The sequence below is a fragment of the Rhipicephalus microplus genome, chromosome 4 (genome assembly GCF_043290135.1).
Source record: "Rhipicephalus microplus isolate Deutch F79 chromosome 4, USDA_Rmic, whole genome shotgun sequence".
In the NCBI taxonomy this organism is placed as follows: Eukaryota; Metazoa; Arthropoda; class Arachnida; order Ixodida; family Ixodidae; genus Rhipicephalus; species Rhipicephalus microplus.
The window spans coordinates 107,180,745-107,204,247 of NC_134703.1; the positions used below are offsets into that span (position 1 = coordinate 107,180,745).

The 23,503-nt window shown below is 45.5% G+C and overlaps 1 protein-coding gene across 3 annotated transcripts in view; it reads right to left on the reverse strand.

Moving 5' to 3' along the window:
* The window catches only part of LOC119172236 (pyruvate kinase PKM), a 35,123-nt gene extending 12,091 nt beyond the window's left edge, over nt 1–23,032 (reverse strand). Inside the window, exons 1-8 of one of the 3 annotated variants that reach the window (XM_037423270.2) lie at nt 22,886–23,032; nt 10,406–10,564; nt 6,656–6,747; nt 5,609–5,743; nt 4,770–4,962; nt 3,235–3,377; nt 2,464–2,591; nt 2,219–2,369 (exon numbers count right to left, since the gene is read on the reverse strand). In XM_037423270.2, coding sequence (XP_037279167.2) covers nt 2,219–2,369; nt 2,464–2,591; nt 3,235–3,377; nt 4,770–4,962; nt 5,609–5,743; nt 6,656–6,747; nt 10,406–10,544 — 981 coding nt within the window. In that variant the 5' untranslated portion in view covers nt 10,545–10,564; nt 22,886–23,032. Of the gene's footprint in view, nt 1–2,218; nt 2,370–2,463; nt 2,592–3,234; nt 3,378–4,769; nt 4,963–5,608; nt 5,744–6,655; nt 6,748–10,405; nt 10,565–10,708; nt 10,847–13,928; nt 14,066–22,885 lie in introns of those variants that run through there. The other 2 variants (XM_075893466.1, XM_037423271.2) reach the window with 2 other exon arrangements.
* Nucleotides 23,033–23,503: the final 471 nt, after the last annotated feature.

Consider the following 23,503-nt stretch of genomic DNA (forward strand, 5'->3'; position numbering starts at 1 on the left):
ACTGAAAAAGAGTGCTTGGCGCTAGTGTGGGCGCTTCGCAAGTTCCGCCCTTATTTGTACGGTCGCCCATTCAACCTGGTAACGGACCACCATGCACTTTGTTGGCTCGCCACATTGAAAGATCCTTCTGGCCGCCTAGCTCGGTGGGCACTGCAAATCCAGGAGTACGACATTCGTGTCATCTATCGCAGCGGACGCAAGCATTCTGACGCCGACGCCCTGTCGCGTTCGCCTTTACCTCCCGACTCGGCCTGCGAAACCACTGGTACCAACTCCGTCGCATCTCTCGACCTCGACTCTTTTACCGGTGAACAACACAAGGACCCGTGGATCGCTTCCCTTTTTAACTGTCTCTCTGGATCGTCAACCACTGCGGTACCACGATCTCTCCGACGTCAAGCTGCTCATTTCGCGATTCGTGATCGGCTGCTACACCGACGCAACTACGCCCCCGAAGGTCGTAAGTGGCTCTTGGTTGTCCCGCGCAGCTTGCGATCACAAATCTGCGCCTCCTTTCACGACGATCCCCAATGTGGTCATGCCGGAGTTTTCAAAACTTACGAACGCATTCGCCATCGCTTCTACTGGCGCGGAATGTATAATTTCGTTCGAAAATTCGTTATGGGCTGCCCTGACTGTCAACGCCGCAAATCACCGCCTTTCCACTCGTCCGGTGCGCTTCAACCGCTCCCGTGCCCTGCCAAACCTTTCGATCGGATCGGAATTGATCTCTATGGCCCCCTACCGACCACATCAGATGAAAATCGGTGGATAATAGTCGCTGTGGACCATTTAACACGCTACGCTGAGACCGCCGCCCTTCCAAGTGCCACTGCGCGGGACGTAGCATCCTTCATCCTTCATCGCTTCATACTAAGACATGGTGCACCTCGAGAGCTACTAAGCGACCGAGGTCGAGCCTTCCTATCAGAAGTCGTCACGTCTCTGCTTTCTCAATGCCATGTTGTTCATCGCAAGACCACTGCATACCACCCGCAAACTAACGGGCTCACGGAAAGATTTAACCGCACCCTTGGCGATATGCTCGCCATGTATGTGACATCCGATCATACTAACTGGGATCGCATTCTTCCATTCATCACGTTCGCATATAACACCGCGGCACAGTCTACCACTGGATTTTCACCTTTCTTTCTTCTTTATGGACGCGAACCATCCCACACCATCGACACTCTCCTTCCATACCATCCTGACGCATCCGAATGCCCATCTGTGTCCGAAGCTGCCCGTAATGCGGAAGAGTGCCGTGAACTCGCACGCACCTTTACGTCGCAAGAACAACAGCGCCAGAAAGAAAACAACGCCGACTCTTCACAAAGCCCCAGCTATTCCCCGGGATCACTTGTATGGCTGGCTGTTCCTTACCAAAGCGCCGGCATATCCTCAAAACTCGTTCCAAAGTACGAGGGCCCATACCGCGTTTTGGAGCAAACCTCGCCGGTGAATTTTCTCATCGAGCCACTTTCCCCATCTGACGACATGCGCCGGCGTGGACGTGACATCGTCCACATCGCCCGCCTTAAGCCATATCATAGCCCTCTGCCTCCAGACTCTTAGGTCGCCAGGATGGCTCTTTTTCGGCGGGGGCAAATTGTGAAGAAGAAAACGCATCGTTGGCAAACAACATCGCCACCGCTTGGGTACTGGGTGCTTGGCTTCGCTCGCTCGGCTCGTGCTGATCATCGCCGGCATCTGCTCGACCGTTGCTCTTGTCCGATCGTGTTTCATCGTAGGACCACCGTCGCAACAGTCGCCAATAAACCCTTTTTCAGAACTAACAAAACAATGATGCCGAAATATAGGGTATGCTAGAATGGCAACAGGCGGTGTTGATTGACATTTATGTTAATTTATGTCGAGCACATTTGCACTCATGTACCTTATGAAGTGGTCAGAGGGATGACCACCATGATAGCTTAGTTATCGGACTCCTTATTCGAAGGGCCCAAATTTGAAACCCGCCGGTGGCAAGCTATCATTTTGTCTGCTTTTCTTTGTTCACATATGTATTCATTACATTTAACACCCCCTACACTTCTCTTGGGACCATTGTTCATTAGTTCTCATTATGTTGCTTTATTAGCTGTAGGTTTTATTCGTAGGAATAATAGAGCTATTTATCCAGGAAACTGCCAAGGCTGTCAAGAAACTAAAAACTGTAGAAGAAAAAGCTGAATAGTATAACTGTAGCACATACCTGAGTAGCACAAATAACTGGCTTGCCAAGCATCTGGCACTTAGCAATCATCATTTTCTGAGCCAGGAAAACTTTCTCAGCTGGAATATTGATTCCCAGGTCCCCCCTGGCCACCATAACGCCATCAGCCACATCAAGGATTTCATCAAAACTGCAAGACATTAAGGACACGGTCCGAAGAGTTAGCAAAAGCGCTGCATGTGAACATTAAAAGGACAACATTACAAGGACAAGCCAAAACGCACTTGTTAACACCCTCATCGTTTTCGATCTTGCACATGATCTTGATGTCCTTGCCTTTCTCACCCAGGATTTGTCGAATTTCCTTCACACCGTTAGCACTTCTAATAAAAGAAGCGAAGATCATGTCCACCTGAAAAAAAAAATACTTGACATTCAGCGCAGAAAAAAAAGACTAAAAGCGGGAAAAATTTTTCCCATGCCAGGTTTCTACAGAACTATTGAACTTCAACCGATTATTCCAGCTATGTTGCATGCCTTCGAACCTTCGAAGTATACAATGAGCTTCCAGGGAGTTTCTTGTTAGTACTTCAGGCAATAAGAGATTAATAAGAGTTTTCAGAGGCTCCAGCCATGCACACATCCATGAAAAGACATGTTTACATTACATTTGGTTTAGTGGCCTGAAAATCACAGATTTCGAAAAAAAATAGCACAAGAAACGAAAGACCAGAAAGAATGACATGTGTGTTTTTTGTGTGCCCTCCTCTGCTTGGTCTTTTATATTTCCTGCAGTTTCCCTCCACTATGTTTTACTATGATGTCTAAGCAACTGCTTTGTGTATTTTGACCATATTGCTTTATTAAACAGTTTCTGGCTCTCTTGGAAGACTATAGAGCCTCACTTGTAGAGCCTGAGTATATATCTGTAAAATCTGCGTCATGGTAGTAGTTGGTGGAGAATTTCATGTGGAGTCTGCACGCATTTTCGTGGCAAGTGCAGAGTTTTTGGTATCGTGAAAACCAACGAGAAAATACAGCAAATGGAGCCTAACCTCTTGTTCAACACCGAACAGCAGGTCAGATTTGTCCTTTTCGGAGATCGCTGGCAGGTCGACCGCAGTTCCAGGTAAGTTTATACTTTTCTTGCTACCAAGCATGCCACCATTATCAATGGTGCAGATCACCTTGTCATCAACTGAAAAGGAAACATTTTTTGCCAGTTATTTGTCAGCTACAGACACGCCCATACTTGCCATACTCATATCTACACTCACACCGGCGCACAAAGGGATAGGCTGGTAGGTTAGGTTATGAAGAGTCATGAAACCGCACAAAACGACGTCAACTAGCGAGATTGTGTTTTTTTTGTTACAAGTACGAAACTGTGATATCAAGCGAAATTTTGTGATACTGCACTAAAAGATACAGCGTTTTGTAAGCCTACAAGTGCGAAAGTTAGGTTAGGTTATTGTGATACCACAAAAAGCTATGTAAACTAGCGAGATACAGCGTTTCGTAACGCTAAAGGTGCGAAGGTTAGGTTAGGTTATATTAGCAAGCGTTAACGATATCAACTAGCAATAGTGCTTTGTTTCGTTACAAGTACGAAACTGCAATATCATGTCGTGAAGGCAGGCAGGTATGGTTAATCGTAATTTTTCCTCGGCGAAGAAACATTGGGAGGGGGGCAAGAGCCTAACGTGCTACCCCTGACTACGCCACTGCCTACGTCTCGTCTGACAGAGGAAGGTAGTCGAGCATAAATATGTTGTTATTTATACAATTGCCCTATGCATTGTTTGCTTCATTTTTATTTTTAAACAATATCAACAAAAACTAACAAAACAATGATGCCGAATATAGGGTGCGTTGGAACAGGTGGTGTTGCCGTTCCGGGAGACTTGGTATTAATATTGCTTTTGAAAACCAATCGCAACAAAGACTAGGGCAAATTGGGTCTGAATGCATAGTACATGTTGGGGAATGATATTTACAGCGAATTACTTGCAATGGTTTATTTCATTTATAATCAGTTTAACTCTTTTGTAGTACGAAAGGTGGGGCGGGAACATGAAATTATGGCTGGGACCAGCTTTCACTCTTTTGAAAAATGTAAAGCTCCAAAAAGCTGTGGGTATCTCTGCTTTGATAAGATTGAAACCGAAATCAATGTTGAATCCTCGCGCAGTGCCTTCAATATTCAGCTACAGCATATTGCAGGCCGACTAGTGTTTGGAGAAGCGCCGACAACAAGGGGTACGGTGCAACTGCAGAGAAGCAGACCATTCTCCTGCACCGGTCGGTCTGTCAGGCTATGTCTATGTCACTTGCTCACAACTGTAATGGTGCAGCTTTTTTTTTCTAGTTTCAGTATAAGAATTTAAGTTAGTTTTTCTTATTGGTTAACCACTTCCATAAATTTAAGAGGTTGCAGTTTGGCAGGTAGCAGCATGATCAGCTAGTCTGCCTATTAAATAGGGCCTTTTTGAGGTGTGCACAATTTCATTGCAGTAAGCCTCCTACATGACAACCACAACTAAACTACACTAAAATTTTAGAAACTTGTGCACATGTGCTGGATACTCACCAATCTCGTTCACAGAGAGGCAGATGAGTCCATCATCAATGTAGACCTTGCTGCCCACGTTGAGCACCTTGGTGATGTTCTTGTAGTCTACGTAGAGAGTGTTCTCGTCGCACTTGTCTTTGAAGGCCTCGTCTGTGGTAACGGTGATGGTTGCACCCTTCTTCATTTCAATTTCAGTTGTCTTGCCCTCTTGCTGCAAAGACGTGCATGCCGTTATCAGTATCAATGCACACACGAGGTGAAATCTGGTGCAACAATAATAGTCGTTGCTTTTAACATGACATGACCAGGCAGCCGGGTCTTTTTTACAGCGAAAGTCCGTTGCGAGATCACAACAGTTGTTTTGGTGACGTAGTTGTGCGCCTATAACACCACCGGTGGTTGGACGAAACAAAAAAAAAAAACATACCCCCCCCCCCCCCCCCGCCCCTTAGCCATCAAGTATTCTACCCCCTGTGCTTTCTTGTATTCAAGTATTCTACCACCTGTATATTTTTGCTTACTAAGTGTTCTCTTGCAGTAAGCAAGACTACAGGAACGCAATTTCAGCTAGGTAGTTGAGGTTCTTTAATGTGCATCTGAATCAATAACTACATAAGCGTTGCAATAACTACTGGGTTATCACAGCAAGTCAGAGAAAGGTACGAAATAACTAAATGGATATACAATGCAGCTCCTAGAAATGAGTATTCAGTAGGCTTAATAGAACCTGAAGGGAGCAGAAAAAAATGCGTTCAGTTGAACAGGAGATAAAGAGGTGTGCAGAATTTAGTTTCAGAGACTTGGCCATTTCGTTAGAGATGGGGTCGTGACGAGAGACAACTCGTGAGGCGACTTACCCCGGTGATGACCCCCGTGCGCATCTCGGGGCCCTTGGTGTCCAAAGCGATGGCAATCTGACGAGAATCAGGCTTGATCTCTTCGTTCAGCAAGCGGTTTGCTTCACGGATGTTCTTGATGGTTTGCGCGTGGTACTGGTGAAGAAAAAAGTAATTTCAGTACGAGGAGCACGAAACACAGTCACCTGTCATTCTGGACACTGCAAATTTGGTCAAGTGTATTTGCTACTTTCAAGCGTACAAGATCTGTAGATTGCCTAAGCTTGCGCAATTACAAAATACAAAAAAATGCATGAACAACCTCATCAGACAACATAGCTCAACCTGGAGCAACCATTAACACTACATTTTAATCCTGTAATGCCCACGATCAGTTATGCCTTCAGAAAAATTGCAAGAAAAGGCTGGCTTATTACTTTTCTTGTCTAGTTCATTATAAAAAAAATGTGAATTGAAATTTTCTTTGAGGTGTAACTTAATTAGTAATGATGGGGAATAATTATCATCGTATAATATTGAAGTGCTTACCGTGACACCTATAGTATCTTTTAGTAGCTCTATTGAGGTATTATATTCAATGTATCAAATACAATACAGTAGGCATTAGAGGGTTAAATCAAGCTGCTTGAGCTGACCATGAATACAGCACCACATTTCCTCACGTATAAGCCAGCCCTGCACTGATGATGCAGCCTTGGCCCCTAAAGGGCTATGCACTTGATAAGACTGTGTGCTTTACAAAATAATTAGGCCATTTTCACAGATATGACACCACAAACTATGCCTCAAGATAAAAGATTTTTTTATCCTGTTTAAGACTAATGAACTGCTTTCAGCAGCTAGTTTTCCTACTCCCAATCAACGTACCAGGCACTCACTGACACAAGGCTATCTTGCACACCGAAATTCTTGTGTGTAACTTGCACTAATATTTTGTTTTCTGCAGGTTATACAAGAGAAAATACGGTATGTGCAAGGCACCAATTGTGAGCATAAAAAAACATGCACGCGGCATGGCAGCAATTTATAAATAAATTGTATTTGTACCTCATGAGAACCGTGTGAGAAGTTGCACCTGGCAATGTTCATGCCACATTTCATCATGTTCAACAGCATCTTCACACTCTGCGATGCAGGGCCTGCACAGAATGCACAACGTTGGAGAATCACCACAAATGCTCTACAGGGATTGCCACGGTGCATTTGGAGATCCAATCACTTTTTGTATATTTAAATGAATACTTCAGCAAGAAAACTGCTTTTTTTATCAGTATAGCCTTATGTGTCATAGAAGTTGAAATTGAATTGATTGTAGCGTAAAATTAACAGCAGCAACACAAGACCAAATAATGAGAGATCTATTCATTTTAATCCCGCCACAACGGCTTCGTCAAAGGGGCCCCACAAAACTGATCCAAGTGATTACCGAATAGCCACATTAAGAAGGATTAAGTATGATGAGAGTTGCAAGAAGTGCATCCACTTTGTTCGTAGCAGTAAGTGCTCTGAAAGCTAGACATGGGGGGACGACTTTTTCCAAACGTGCGCCTTACTTTCAATGTGATCTTGAGTGTGAGCGGGCGCATGGTGGCACCCTGAGGCGTAACTTCAAACATTTCACAAATCTAAAAGACTTAAAGTGAATTAAACTATCAGAGGAAATCCTTGCAAAGGAAATTTAATGGCAACTTTTTGGTGGCCGAAAGTGCAAAGTGAAGTTCGCTGTTACGTCGCCATCCTGGACCATTAACACCTACTCGAATACACTAAACTATATCCCACACAGCTGTCGAGTAAGGCAAGAGATTGAAAGTATGCAGAAGTTTTTTTCTGTTTGCCTTTGTTAGTTGTACGTACAGCAGAATGAACTTATAGCGAAGCCTTAAGATAAAAAGTAATAAATAGACATTTTGAAAAGAAAAAAAATATTCATATGTACAGCAGAATGAACTTTCCCTTAATAGCTCCCGAGATATTGAGGCCTTACGATAAACAGTATTAAATAGACATTTTGAGAGAATAAAAAAGTAAAATAATTTCTTCAAAAAACACTTCAACAAACAATCGAGGTACCCACATTTTGCAATGAGGATGCCCATGGACACCAGAAATATAGAAATATAAAAGTATAGAAATATATTGGACATGTGGCGACAGCTTGTCCAAGATTAGACTGCCGCTTGGTGCCTCTCCTGATCTATCAGATGCTTATGAAGCTGAGTTTTGTATTGAGATCCCAATAATTTCTTAAATGGCTATAATCAATTTCATTACCGCCCGGGCATCTGCAGTTTCAGTTGTAAATAGCAAAGCATGCTGTTCCTTAGATGCCAACGCCCGAATAAGTGAACAAAGGCTTTCATTTACACCTTTGGCACATTATAGAAGCTTTTTTTTTTTGACAAAGCAAAGCTTTGGACACAAGTGCTGGCAAATTATTAAGATGCCACTTTTTCGGTTTACACGCAAACTGAAGATGTTCAATGAAAAGTGTGGTGTTGTCTCTAGGAAACTGCCACGACAGAAAGTGGTGTTCAGTATAGATGCTCCCGCCATGGTCACATGCTCAGGTAATCTTGAATCGGCCTGTCAAAAGATCAGAACTGTGGAGATCAATCAAGAAAGCTGCCAAAGCACAAAATAAAAAGCGCTATTATGACAGCCACCGTAAACCTGCTCCTGCATACACATTGTTGATTAGGTGTGGGTGCTAAAGAATGGCAGCGAGCCAGGCAGGAAGCTACTTGCCATGTTCAATGGGCTATTCAGAATTACCGAGCATGTAGATGAGAATAACTGGCGTGTGAGCACATCAGATGCTAAATGCAGTCTTGATAAGCAAAAAGAAATGCCATGCACGTGTGGTGCCTTAAGAAAACATTTCCGTTCATTGTCAAGTCCACAGCAAGGCCAAATGATGAAAAGTGGCGATGCAGCTGTGGGGCATGAGTGAGACGGCGAGAAAGAAAAGGACGAGGGGCATAGAACAGAACAGCTTGCTCTGGTGTCATCTTGGGCATCTTGTTTCACAACATGTGACAGAGTTAGCATTGTGACAGCAACTAACTGAAGTGGCTATCTAAGCTGAGTGATTTAGGTTAAATAATGCCTGCTCTAAAGTGCTTCCACTGAGTAGCTTGGCTTATGTGCACACATGTTTCTACTAGAAACCCCAAGATGTACCTCGCCACAGGTTAGCCCACAAGGGGTGTAGGGCCTGTGCGATTAGGGCTCTCACTTCAAAAAACATTCTTAGGGTTATTAAGGATTCATTAGGGCATAAATGTAGCATAAAAAAAAAACGACAAGGACAAGAAAGTGAACACCAGAAGCGCCTACTCTTAAAAGCTATATTGCTTGAACCGAAAATGTATAACATCTACCTTCACTAAATCTAGCGCATGCGCATCGTGGGCGAAGCAAGGCATGAAACCAAAATAAGAACACCTTGCCTTGCTTTGCCCACGATGCGCATGCGCTAGATTAATGATCGAGTGCCAAAGTATATATTTTCGGTTCAAGCAATAAAGCTTTCAGTTGTGATTAGGCGCTTGTGGTGCTTGCTTTCTTGTCCTTGTCTTTTTTTTGGCCTACAATTTCGCCGTAATGAATCAGTACCAACTTGCTTGCCTCTCGGTTTTGCTTCACATTACCTAGTAATCGAGGGAACAGTAGAGAGTACCTGTTTCAAGATGTACTCCCACTCAGCAGCTTGCCTTATCCACACGAGACTGGATGTGCACACATGCTTGTACCAGAAACCTTAACATGTGCCTTGCCATACACAAGAGCACAAAGAGTATGGGGGCTCGTTGAATAGAGTTACCTCGGAATTGAGAAAACAATTGAGAGCACCTGTTCTAAACTGTGCTCCCACTGAGCAGCTTGGCTTATCTACATCCCAGCGTATATGCAGACATGCTAAACCAGAAACTTGTAACAGGTGATTTAAGTGGGAAGGGGGTTGATCAGATTAGGCTTAATTGGTTGAGAGCACATAGCACATTCACACGAAATGATGGTGGAAGAAATAAGTGGCTAGTGTTACCTAGGAATCAAGGGCCTCTTTTTCACTGTTAGAAACAATGAGAACTGATTAACAATACCTAGGGTCATTCAGCATTACCTAGGAGACTGCAGGGTTATGGCCACGCAGGTTTTTGCAATAATAGCAGCAGAGGGCCCCGATATTGACTGCCCCACCAGTCATGGCTTAATTTTGATCTTCGCATTCACTCGACCGAGGAAGTAGCAAGAAGGATAGGGGGGGGGGGGGGGGTATCTGAGGAACTCTGCTACTGCCCTCTAGTAGAGAACCGCGCGCCCGACTGTTCCTAGCTGCGACCTTTTCCGCACGACAGGAATGCTGGCAGGTGGAGCGACATTTGCAGAGAAATGCCGAAGTGCTCGAGACTGCGACCCTCGACTACGGCAGCGTTAGCAGACATCGAGCCGCTAACACCACCCGTAAGAAACTATTCAGATGTACACCTGTAGACGCGGCTGCGTCTACAGGTGCACATTTCTCTGCAAATGTCGCTCCACCTGCCAGCATTCCTGTCATGCGGAAAAGGTCGCAGCTAGGACAGCAACAGCCGTGCGCGCGGTCCTCTACTAGAGGGCAGTAACAAAGTTCCTCCGATACCCCCCCCCCCCCCCCCCACCCTTCTTCCTCCTTCCTTGGTCGAAGATGGCTTGCTGATCGACTGAATCGCGCGGTCTCGCTATGGCCGCGCGGGCGTGGCCCAACATCGGTTCGGAACGGCGGGCGACGGAAAAGAAAATGAGCGAGCTCACCGATAGTGCAGATGATTCCAGTCAGCCTGACAAACGAAGTCGGCTGGTTGATGTCCAGAGAGCTGAGGTGTTCAAGCAGCGTGTTTGCGTGGACGGCGTACATCTGCTGCGGCTTCGGTGGTTCTGCAACGGTCGCCATGGTCGGTTCTTTCGCTCGATCTGCAAAAGAAATGAACAGGGAGGTGTAGGCAAAAAAACGTCGGGGCATTGGAATCGACGCATACCAGCGGAGGAGAAGAGCTAGCGAAAATAGGGACGAGCAAAATCGCCGAACAGCCCGACAATCTCGTGGGGGGTACTCACGGGTGAGCGCGAGCCCGAAACGGAACGGCGACGATTCACGTGATGGCGATACCGGCCTTGGCCCGAGGCGGCCCGAAACAGTTCCGATAGGCGAGGGCTATCGGCAGAGAAGGGCCCACGCCCCGAGCAGCACCGGATGCCAGAGATAAGAGGCGACGTGTACGACCGTGCTGCTACGCGGAGCGCTTCGAACTGAATGGGTCGAGCTCGCGAGCACGGCTGGGCTCGTGCAGGTCTCGCACTGCCTGGACTGCACGATCCAGGCGCCCACATGCGTGGCGCGTACGGAAGAAGAAGTTCCGCGTGTGGCCGGTGACAAAGTTGCAGCGCGCGCGTGAAACTTGCCGCGCAAAATTGGACGTCACATCTTAATATGGTAATACAATATGCGAATGGCCAAGCAGGGCGAGGAGGTCGCGAGCAAAGCGGACGAACAACACGGCCGGCGCGCGCATGGCAGCTAAAAATTTTCTTCAAGGATTGCAACCGACAGCGATGACGACAAGAGGTCGCATTATTCTTTTGAGGCCAATCCTCCTTGTGGGTATGAGCCACGATCTTTTATAGGCGAGAAACACACTTTATAATTATAGGCAAATTCACCTTATAATCGGCAAATACCCTCCTTTGGGTACGAGCCATTTGCACAGGAAAACAACAACCACAAATAGGCCAAGGGAAGCACATATAGAGGATTTCAATTGTTGTCTGGTGTACTTGCGTGATTCAAAATGAACTGGATATGAGTCCCTCCCTTCCAGCAGTGGGGCTCAAACCCACAACTGAAAATTGTGTAGGCAAAGTCGCGGGCTCGGATTCCACAGGTGGAAAGAGCGACTTTACATACCCTTTAATGTAATTCAGTCACACTACATACACCACAGTAGAAGACGTCACACTACATACATTACAGTAGAATGAACGTCTCTGTTGGATTCAGTTGGTTGCGCCTAACAAAGAAACGAGATCCCGAAAATTTCTTCTGTACGAGGAATTTATGTGGCTATACCTAACATCCACTGGCAGAACACGATAAAGGACAGCAACTAAAGAATAATAACCAAGCTTTACCGCGTTCCAAATTACACGGATGCACAAGGTAAGTAAGTGTTGATTAAGGTAACGTGCATTCATTTTGAGCAAACGCAAGCAACAGCAAGAGCTCAGCGGGTGGCATACATCTTCGAAGAGTACAGTAAATGGTCCTGGTACATCAGTTATTCGAGACTTATTCGAGACATATAGCAGCAAGCGTACGACATCCCATTACGCCGATAGCGGCTCGTGTTGCCAATATAGACAAGTTCACATGGTGCAAAATTACTTTTTTCGAACCAGTGATTCGAACTGACGATGAACCCCCCCGAAGGCTGCTTTCTGCGCACAAACCACGTCACGAGCCAAAGCACGAAGAGGCGCAGTGGCGGCGCATCAGAACATCCGCCCCGATCTGCTAACCGATCCGAGAAACTTTCCGCTGTACGTGCACGGCCGAGTAGGTTCCTAGCGTGGCCTGACACTCCGCGACTCAATTACAACGCAAGCTCTTTCCTTTTGCTATCGTTTTTGCCGTATCTTTTGCGGTGTACGAGTTCCGGTTGATCGATATACCCATCATCGAGCGCGTGACCAAGAACGACCGCGCAAACGACGCCCAAATCAACACGTGCAGTAGCGTTCGAGGGCACCCTTATTGTAAACGTCTCACGGGGCGGTATCAATTTTTATGCGTACAGCATACGTTTCGCAGTGCGCTGCGCAACAATTATAACGCCAACATAGAAAATTACGGGATTTCACCAGCCGCCCACACGATGAGGCACATGTAGACCACTTATTGATTGATGATTGATATGTGGGGTTTAACGTCCCAATACCACTATATGATCATGAGAGACGCCGTAGTGGAGGGCTCCGGCAATTTAGATTACCCGGGGTTCTTTAACGTGCACCCAAATGTTGTATATGTAATGAAGAAGCAGTGGGTTATACAACATTTCCGCCGCCATCGGAAATGCAGCCGCCGCAGCCGGGATTCGATCCCGCGACCTGCGGGTCAGCAGCCGAGTACCTTAGCCACTAGACCACCACGGCGGGGCAATGTAGACAACTTATATCGTGCGCTTATACCACTATATGTACGCGAGCGATTTTTTTTCACTTCGGCCCCATCAAAATGTGGCTGCTATCGAACCCACGACCTTATGTTCTCTGCCGCCGTGGGTGAACCCTCATAACGGTGAAATTCCGTACAAAATGCTCTTGAGGGTTACTTATTTTTGATCGGACATGATAAATGACGATAAAAACACCCGCACTGTACCCTTAAAACCCCTCAGTGTTGTGCGAAGTTACGTCGGTAACGCCCCTTTAAATATATATAGTTTTAAAACATTCGCTTGGTTCGCGACGCCTTCAACGCAGTGGGGTGTGCATATATCACTGAGCGCTGGCAGTTTCTGATGCATTATGTAACGAATGCTGCATTGCTACAACTATATACCGTCGTCAAACACAGTGGGGGCTCCAACACGAAGCTCAGAATTCGCGTCAGGCAGTGCCGCGAACACCGGTGAACATTTTCTTGCGTACAGATAAAATTACACTTGTCTAGAGCGCCCAGTCGGCAGCTCCAGCTGCCCGTTTTCTGCAGAAGTAAAGGCCGACGCCGTAATAATACCAACACTGGTCATACTGCGTGCTATAATTTATGCATGAAAGGAAGCTTGTAGCTAACGTTAGGTAAAAGGTGCGAATCCGCGGCCAACAACAGCGTCGACAGCCACGCTCTCCACTGCTCTATAGACAAGTGCGAGTCTATCTGTAGTACACGAGTACACACTTATAACAACGATGGTTCCGCTTCACATATGTGCAACTTAACGCAAGTAAAGCAACAGCACACCCACTTAATAAAGCTACGGCTAGTGACACAAAAAAAAAAAAAAAGATCTGCGTACCAGCCCTGGTAGTGGTTCAGCGGTTTTACTGTGCTCCACTACTGCCCCGAAAGGTCACGGCATCGATTGCCGGTCACGGCGATCGAATTTCGACGGCGGCAAAACCTTAGAAGGCTTATGTGTTCAGATTTGGGTGTGCGTTTACGAACCCCCGGATGTTCGAAATTACCAGAGCCTTACACCAAGGAGTCTCCAAATCGTATCGCGGTTTTGGGACGTAAAACCCCAACAAATATAGCATAATTAAGCTATCGGCATACCTCCAAAGCGGCTCCTGGGGGAGGAAAACATGGTTCACAGCGTGAGCGTTTTCGGCCGATGCTCTGTCGATGAACACCGACGCTCTGGCCCTGATCGTATCACTTAAGCGCCTAGCGAAAGATTGTTACATGCATATTCCGGCTAAATTTGTCGAGCCTGCAGCGCAAGGCCGGTGCGCACGATGCTATTTTCGGGATAAGGAAATGCCGATAAGGGTTATCATTCCCGCAAACGATGCCACGAGCGGCTCACATGAGCGCGATAAGGCGATATCGAATCCGATTCGCTTTCTTTCTGGCGACGGATGCCAAAGAGAACGGTTTCGGAACAAACGGCGAATTTTTTTTTTTTTTTTTGGCATGCAGCGACCTTTTTCAGAAGGGGAGGGGTTCTTAGTGGGGGGGAAAACGAAACTAGAAAGAGGGGAAGAGGTGACGGCGCGCCCCTTCCCACGGTGCCTCTCAAATGTGGCGGTAGACCTATTTGCTTTGGTCATGAGAAATAAGCCCGACGAATTCAACTTCGCTCGATAAAGAATAAAGGCTGTAGAATATGATCTCATTGAAAGATGGTTCTTGGTATACCTTGGTAACGACGACGGCTGCTGACCCACCGGTCGCAGGATCGAATCCCAGTCGCGGCGGCCGCATTTTCGATAGAGGCGAAAATTCTTGAGGCACGTGTGCTTAGATTTAGGTGCACGTTAGCCCTCTCATACGCATCGCCGCGGTTGACTAGTGGCTAAGGTGCTCGGCTGCTGACCCGCAGGTTGCGGGACGGAATCCCGGCTGCGGCGGCTGCATTTCCGATGGTGGCGGAAATGCTGTAGGCCCGTGTGCTCAGATTTGGGTGCTGCACGTTAAAGAACCCCAGGTGGTCGAAATTTTCGGAGCCCTCCACTACGGCGTCTCTCATATGTATATGGTGGTTTCGGGACGTTAAACCCCACATATCAATCTATCAAAGCCCTCCCATACGGCGTCTCTCAATTATATGGCGGTTTGGGGACGTTAAACCCAAACAATTACTATTCTGTTATTGACTACAACAAGGGCCGAAGCCATGCCTGGAGCTCGGTTGCGCAGGAGGGCCGCAGGGGTCCTGGCGAGCGCGCCTATCATCGGCAATTTCCGCTATCGGGACGATTGCCTCACAGCGGGAGCGCGCCCACGACTGTGCCACCCTAAGGCCCCGAGGTGCTCGCAAAAATGATTGCTTCAGTGTCGCGGGCGAAGGCTCCTTGCAGAAGACCAATTGGAGATGTTAGAAGGTCCATCCGGTCATACAGTTGTTTACACAAGGCGTGTTTTCTGTTTTAGAAAATACCGATCTTTAATTTAAAAAAAAATTTGCGAGAGTCAGGCACCTGTGATATTCGCGCACGAACACTACGTGCAGGAGAAAACACGTTGCCGTGTCTAAAGTTACACTGAACTGATTAATTAACAAAAACAAGTTAATTATAGTTTAAACATTGCGTGAAGGGCACAGTTGTTTATATGAAAAAGTTTGTGACAATTTAGAGAATGTGTGTGCCCCGCTCGTATTTTTTATACATCGAAGATAACAAACGTAATTTTGGGTATTAATAATCGAAATATTGAAGGCCCCGATCTAAGCAATATCGAAGCAACTGCCCTGAAACTAATAACTGAATACTTAATTAACGAGTTCGTGACTTACTCATCTTAACGTAAAACTAAGCGCGTCAAAGTATTTTCACCTCAACGTAAAACTCGTGTGCCAAGTACGTTGTGTCTGACTGTCATATAGCCTATTAAAATATTTAACAAAAAGACCTTGTGTGCTACGCAGTAACGCCCAAGTGAATTTAACCCTAAATTCACCTTTACCGCATTTAAGTAACCCAGGATCTTACGTAGGCAAAGGAAAGTGGAACTCAGTCAGATTCACTCGGACTCAGACTCACAAAAAGTTTCTTCAGCTGGACTCGGGCTCGCGAAAATATTACTCGCCCGGACTCATTCACAATCACGGCTCGACCCGAGTCTGAGCGTATCGACTCATCAGTGAGTTCGCCGACCTATGCCCAGGGATCGTAGCTACATCGAAAGTACACAAATTTCCGCGCCATCCTCGGTCTACCGCAAGGAGCTTTCACCCGCGGCGCAAAAGCAATGCGGGCATGCATCGCTTTCGTCTGTTGCGCGCTTCCACCAGAAATGCCAAACCAAACACTCTCTCGCAAAAAATAACTCACAAGCGCTGCTGCGAGATAGCGCACGCGGAACAATTGCTGAACTGCACATTCGCCGGCACGAGCCGCGATAAAAATTTCGCGCAGCGCGACAATTCGTGCTATCTGAGATAATCTAAACAATATAAGCCGATATGTATATTGAATGAGAATCTGGAGGTAGTGCGCTGCTCCACGAGGAACCCGCCACACACACACACACGGGGCAATTTGCCAACCGTTCGCGAAGGGAATTTTGAGGGTGCCTGCCTGTCACGCACCCACGTCGTGTTTACGCGGTGCAGCCGATTGCGTGAGCCGCGACTCGAACAAAAAAGGCAAGGACGTAAGGGCACCCGAAAACTGTAGGGGCTCGCTTTTTTTTTTTTTGCTGCTTAACCGAAGTTACAGAGAGAGAGAGAAAGGAACAAGTGAAGGGAAAGAAGGATTGAGGGGGGGGGGGTCAGAAAATAAAGGAAGCGATTGAAGAGGATTGCATCAAGGGCTCGTTTTAACCACGTTTTAAGGAAAGAAAGCCCACGAGAAAAAAAGAAGAAACATGAGAAAGCGCTTGCTAATTCTGTTCTCAAGCTTTGGGACCCTCGTCTGTATATTAATATTACTGTACTACTTTTTTGAAATGAATAATAAACTGAAACTGAAAAAAAAAGCTAACCTCGACGATTGCACACTTGAGATCAGCATAACAGTGCGCAAGCACTCGGTCGTGTTTTTTGTTGTTGTTTTAATTTCGCGGACTCAATTCGCAACGCGTCGTAAGGACTACGTTGGACGTATCGTCATAGTGCCTGGACACTGTAGTATAATACATGAACCGAAAGTCATCTGGCTTATTTTGGTGTCCTACAACTGCACGATAATACTTCGCGTCTTCAGGCAATAGTTGAAAAAAAAAGTTGGGTAGTCAAACATAGCGATTCAAAGGGGATATTATCAAAAACATCCTAATGCGAAAAGCGTGCGTTCGGTTCAATTCGCTCCCAACGCGCGCGTCATTGTGAAGTCTGGTCTCAATCAGTCACATGGGAGTTGTTTGTGCGTCGCTTTTATTTATGCCTTGGCACGTCTATCGGTTGCTTCATCGGGGACGCCCCGTCACACTTGTATACGTGTCACTTTTCCAGAATTCTAACAGCAGAACCACGGAAAACGAAATCAGACAACAGCGTTGTATACTCGAAGTTTCCTTTTTTTTTTTTCGCCTTACTTTTAAATAATGCTGGCAGCCATGTGCAACTCGAACGGAGGAGGTATAAATCGGTCGGTTGTTTTAGTTGCCAACAAGGGTGAAAAAAAAAAAAAGAAAACAACCTAACAAACCGAACTTGCTGTACGCTTTTTGATAGACCAAGTGTGAAATTAAAGTGTCTGCAAAACCAATTCGCACGAACACAATTGAGAAAGTACTTCATTAGCGTAATAGCACTACACGTTGACAGGCTACGCAATCAGAAAATTGCATAAGTGAGCCAGCCAATTAGGATCGGTTAATACGTCAGGATTTAGCGCTATTGCGCTTATGAAGTACTTTCTATACTGCTTTTTTTTCAATATTCTGTTTTGCAGTCAACATAATTTTACATTTATTGTGTTAGAAACCACATAGAGGGGCCAGTTTAACATTGCTTTTTTTTTTTAGTGGCTATACAACGCTGCGGATATATAGACACGACTGGTGACGTAAAGCCCATCGACGCGCTCATACATCCGGAGAAGACGCGATAACGAACTGAGAATTTCCGGCCCAAACTCGAGTAGGTACAGATTATCTACTCTGAAAAGGCACTCCACAAGCACATAGCTGCGTTATACTCTTACACCTACAGTGGCAGTTTGCCAAACAATAACGCGCGCGCGAGGAAGGATGCACTTAAACCGCAGGCAAAGCACTGATATGCAGATAACGCAAGGGCCGTTATCGCTTTCTAAAGCCCGCGGCAACGCCTCGAGCTCTCACCAGAGTCGGATAACAACGCGTAGTAATACCCGACTCCAGGTTCTACTTCGCGGCACACGATTGTACATTACAGTAAGGTAATGGGTACATATCATCATCATAATCAGCCTGACTACGTCCACTGCAGGACGAAGGCCTCTCCCATTCTCATGTTCCGCCAGTTAACTCGGTCCTGTGCTTGCTGGTACTTGGATATATATGGGAAAAAAGTGTATACTTAAGGGCTCGTTTTTCCATGTTTTTTGACCCAATATTAATGAGATATAACAGACAATAATGCCAAGGAAAGTATAGGGGAAGTTATTAGACCGAAATGCAATGTTAATACGAAAAAAGAAAACTGGGTGAAAAGATAACTTGCCGTATATATATATATATATATATATATATATATATATATATATATATATATATATATATATATATATATATATATATATATATATATATATAGATGAAATAGATGATCAGAGTTTCTTCCGGCTACCGTAATAAAAGTTATAAACTTCGAGAATAGTGCAGTATAGGAAACAAAACAATAAAATATTTATTTAATCCTAACAGTTTCGGCTGGTGGACCAGCCTTCTTCGGAGGATGTAAGTGAAATGATACAAGTTCCCGTAGCAGAGGGTCACCCTCACAGTTTAAAGACCCTCCAAAAAAAAGAGAGAGAAAAAGACAAGCGGGCGAACGAGGTAGCAACAGACAACAAGAAGCAGAAGAAGGAGAGGAACTAGAAAGGAGCGACGGAGAGCCGCCGGAAACGAGCGGGTAATTCTGGCATTGTTACTTGGTATAGGTAAGACGCGCCGCCAGCGGAGGCGACCAAGAAAAACGGAAAAATGTGGAACATGTTGCTGCTTACTCGCATCCCACACATGGATCGAGTTTAAGTTCACGTGGTTCGGCGGCTGGCCCGTGGCATCGGGCCACACACACACACACAAACACACACAAGAAGCATACGACCCGCTCCAGCTTTCGGAATATAATGGCCACGTTGGAAAGCTAATGTGCCCTCTCCCCCTTCCTCCACCTGCCCTCTCTTGCAGAAAAATGTACAACCAGTCATACTGAAAATAAATAAATGGGTATTTTTGTAAAGGATGAAAATATATTAAAAAGTATATAAAAATAAATAATACTAAAAAAGTACTCAGAAAGGAAAATAAAGTCTAATAATACTAACACAATCCGTTTGGTTCACGTAGCATCGCATTCGTTAAGTTTCGCTATATTATATATATATATATATATATATATATATATATATATATATATATATATATATATATATATATATATATATATATATATATATATATGTGTGTGTGTGTGTGTGTGTGTGTGTGTGTGTGTGTGTGTGTGTTTCTCATCAGAATACGTATGCCTGGCGATAGTGCAGTTACGTGCGCATATCAAGCGAAGCGGACATATGTTAACAAAAATTGATAAATACATACAGTAATCGAAGAAAAATTCGCGTTAAAAATAATATAATAGCTAATCCACTTGATACACCGATAACGCTCACGAAAGCCTAGTCGTGTGGATATGCTGATCAAACGCGCAGAATACAATACTGAGCGCAGAAAGCATTTTTGTACAGCAACGCAACAGACTCGTGCTATGCCAGATAAGCCTCGTGCTAATAACCCATGGTGCGTCAGTGCCGCTGTACTGAACAAGCATCGTAACCTTGTCATGCAAAGGGAACCCAAGAAGAACATCACTGAAAAGACTAGAGCTGCATACCGCGGAGCGAGAAATCTTTGCGACGTACTATATTGTGATTATCATTCCGGAGACAAGTGCATCTCCCATGGTCATCGCACCGGTGAAAGCACCGAATAAACATTTTCCCTCACCAGTGGTCATCAGCTTCCTGCCTACGACCCCTTCAACACCACGTCCGTGATACTACGCCAGTTGAAAAATTCACGTTTTTTTTTATTTCACCCTCTCCATTGTTTCTCACCACTTCCCTCTCTCACCATCTCGCTACAGTGTAGTACACAAAAATATGCTATGTTATACCCTTTCCCTTCCTCATTTACCTCCTTCTAATTCACACATCAGTCTAGGTAGTGTTGCTCCTCACCTGCCTTTCCGAACCCTCGATATATTATGCTATGCCTCCCATTCTCCTCTCTCTCTTCCCTCTTCCAACAGCGTTCCTATTATTCCCATATATGCTTGTACTCGGTAGTGGGGCTTGCCCGATTCCTTTTACGCCCGCCAACTGGCTTTTGCTAACGCCTCGTGCCTTAACTGAACACAACTAACGAACAACAACATCAACCGCCAACGAAGAGTATTCCGTCTGCTTGGAATTCAGTGAAGTTGCGAGGTCAACGTGCCGTGAGCTCCCTCAACGGGCTACCCTAGGTAAAAGAAAATCTCTCGCCGTTTTGCTTTTGTTGTATATAGACAAAGTGCGTCAGGCGCCTCGACGGGGCCGGAAGCGCCAAAACAAACATCGCCGGCGAGCTCCAAAATCGCGACGGCCGCGAAGACAAAAAAGAAAAGGTAAAGTACCAAGGCCGCCGTCGCTATAGGAGCCCTAGCGCTTCCTAAAATTGTGTTTTCCCGCTGGCACCTCGCCCTGGCAGGGTAGCCCTACGCAAGGGGCAGCGAACCTCGACATCAGAACGAACAACAAAGAGATACAATGCGGTACAAGGAACTGGCTGACAGCGAGGATACGATGCCCGAAATACCATTGCCTGGGGGTAATTCAATTAAAATGACCTTGGCGGAAAGAGTAGGGTGGCTTAGAGTGACGCTCCGAAGGACGTCGGAGCGCTTTTGTTCGCAACAGCGGCTCGCTGCATCTCAAGAGAAAAAAAAAAACAGAAAAGTTTAAGAAAGAAAATACATTAATGTGAACAAACAGAAATTATTGTGAATTAAACGAGGACTGCCTTTTCGTCAACCTTAATTTCTTTCCGCTTATAACGTAATTACTACCAATGAATTCCCTAAAATACTTTCCTTGGCTTGGTTGTCTGTTCGTTTTCATTAACGTCGTGTCTAACCAATAAACAGTCTCTTAAATTCCCCTAATTTTGTTCAGGGAAGACACATTGGCTCTTGCTTCCAATAAACCTAATTATTTACACACTAAAATAATGTCAACACAGGGCTAAGTAATATAAGGGCAAGAACTGACGATACGACCACTGTATTTTTATCATGTACAAGGAACCGCGTCCACCTAGCCGAATCGGCAGTTTTAGTTCCAAGTAAACGTTAGTTTGAACTCAACACGCAGAACGTAACGCAGGAACATGCCATTCCAAAATGGGGTATATACAGAAGCATACTTATAACGCGTTGTGAGTATAGCGAAACTGTATTAGTTAAGGTACAGTTATCTACAAGCTTCAAGTTTAAGCATGCCGTAATAAAGGGGGGAGATAGAAGAAAAAAATGACTTTACTGTAGCACCGACGAGAAATTCGAAGTCCTCGTATCGATAATGGCTGATTTCGAAATAGCAATGCCGCTGAGAAAGCCAGGAACCTGTCGCAAGCAAATATACGTTGCAGAGCAATCGAGACGCATGAAATTACGCAAGAAAGGGGGCGTGCCGAGTCATGAAGGTATATACGACTCCCACACGCCACATCCCTCTCAATCTTCGTTATGTCGCGATTGTTTTCGCTTTATTACCTTACAGATTCACAAAATGTTCAGAAGTACACAAATCAGCATTTAATTTGCCAATACATTGAAAACATCGCGCTGCAGATTTGACGTAAACGAGAGAAAGCAGTGATCAATGCTGCTCACAGAAATATATAAAAAAGTGCAATTCTTACAAAACTCTACAATCGCTTATCTTGAATGCGTTAATGCTTTGTTAAGTGCCCCGATAAAAAAAAATGCTGAATTCACAAGTCAGTGTTATGGCTTTAAATTGAGCTTATAATTACAAGCGCTTATGTAAGGATCCGAAAAATTGGACCAGCAACCTTGGTGTAGGATAATGTATCTATACTACACCATATCCTACATATGCGTAATCATAAGGGCCGGTATACGATTGCAAGGACAAGACTCATATCTGATCTCCCGATACTCTACGGCAAAAACAAACAAGTAATCACTCTACAATTACGTGGCAGCATCGGCGTCCATTCATTGACCTACAGCTGCTAAATCGAACGCGGCAATGTTTCGTCACGGTAACGGTTGCTAATATTTTTTCTATAACTGCAATATATGAGTCGAAATCCATCGATGAACGCCTGAAGAGCGAACTGGGGCATATATAAAATTAACTAGTCGAGGCGATCAGCGTTATGAAACATCAAAGAGCGGTGAAGCGCATCGCGTCCGTTAACGCGTTTTGAGAACGAGATCGAATCTCAACTTTACGCGATTCATTCTGATTCGGCTTGGCGGCTCTCTGTCGCGACGGTTTGGAACACGCGTCTTTACAACAAAGCAAGTACCCTCGGATGTACCGGTTACCGACGGTAACGCCAGATGTCCAATGGCGACCTTGTCAAACTCTTGAAGGAGACGAGGCGGTGCCGCCGGTAATCGTGCCGCGGTACAAGAGCTGTCGATATGTTGTTAAACGTCTTATCATTCAATGCATCGCAAGAGCGAAAACATAGCCTGGTAATAATCATAGCCTCTTTTCGAGCGACAAGTGTCTCTTCTTTTTTTTCCTAACGCGCAACGGCAATTCCAGTTGTCTCGGCCGGCAAATGCCAACGGCTTCTCTCGCAGGGCGTCAAGTGAAAGAAAAGATCGCAGCAACACTCACATCAGGGAAGCGTTATCAGGCGATGGTCAGATGCTGCTTATCGGGCCTTGTCTCGTCCCAACGTTGAAGCCGGTGCAGCAGCCCACTGTAGGTGACCTTGTCGCAGAACAGGCTTCCGCAACGAAAAGCTACGGCCGCTGACAAAAGGGTGGCAGCAGCAGCGGCGATAGAGGCGTTAGCGGCGTTATATGCCTGTTTATTCTTTGTTTTTTTTTTTCAACAAACAGTTTTTCTTTTTCATCATAGATGGCTCTGCCATACCAACCCAATCTTTCTCCAACAAGCGTTGCTTTGATGTGTAAGCAAGCGAAAAGCAATCTTTATACTTTCTGTATCGAATAAATGCGCCACTTCTAATGTTACAGTACAGCATTTGTTTCAATTAACGGGTTCGTGTTTGTTACGCGCGCGCCGCGCAATTTAAACATGGCGGCGCCCAGAAACTGGATTCGCCCACCTGCTGAGATCGGCTCCCCGCTCGTTCTTGCGCTGTTGTGTTTAATGCGACACCAAATTTTTGCTCTTCACTGCGGGCTTCGGCAACGCAGATTCTTCCTTCCACTCCAACTTTCTCTACACGTATCAATCTACAGCGCAGCTTTTAACAACCGAGATGTA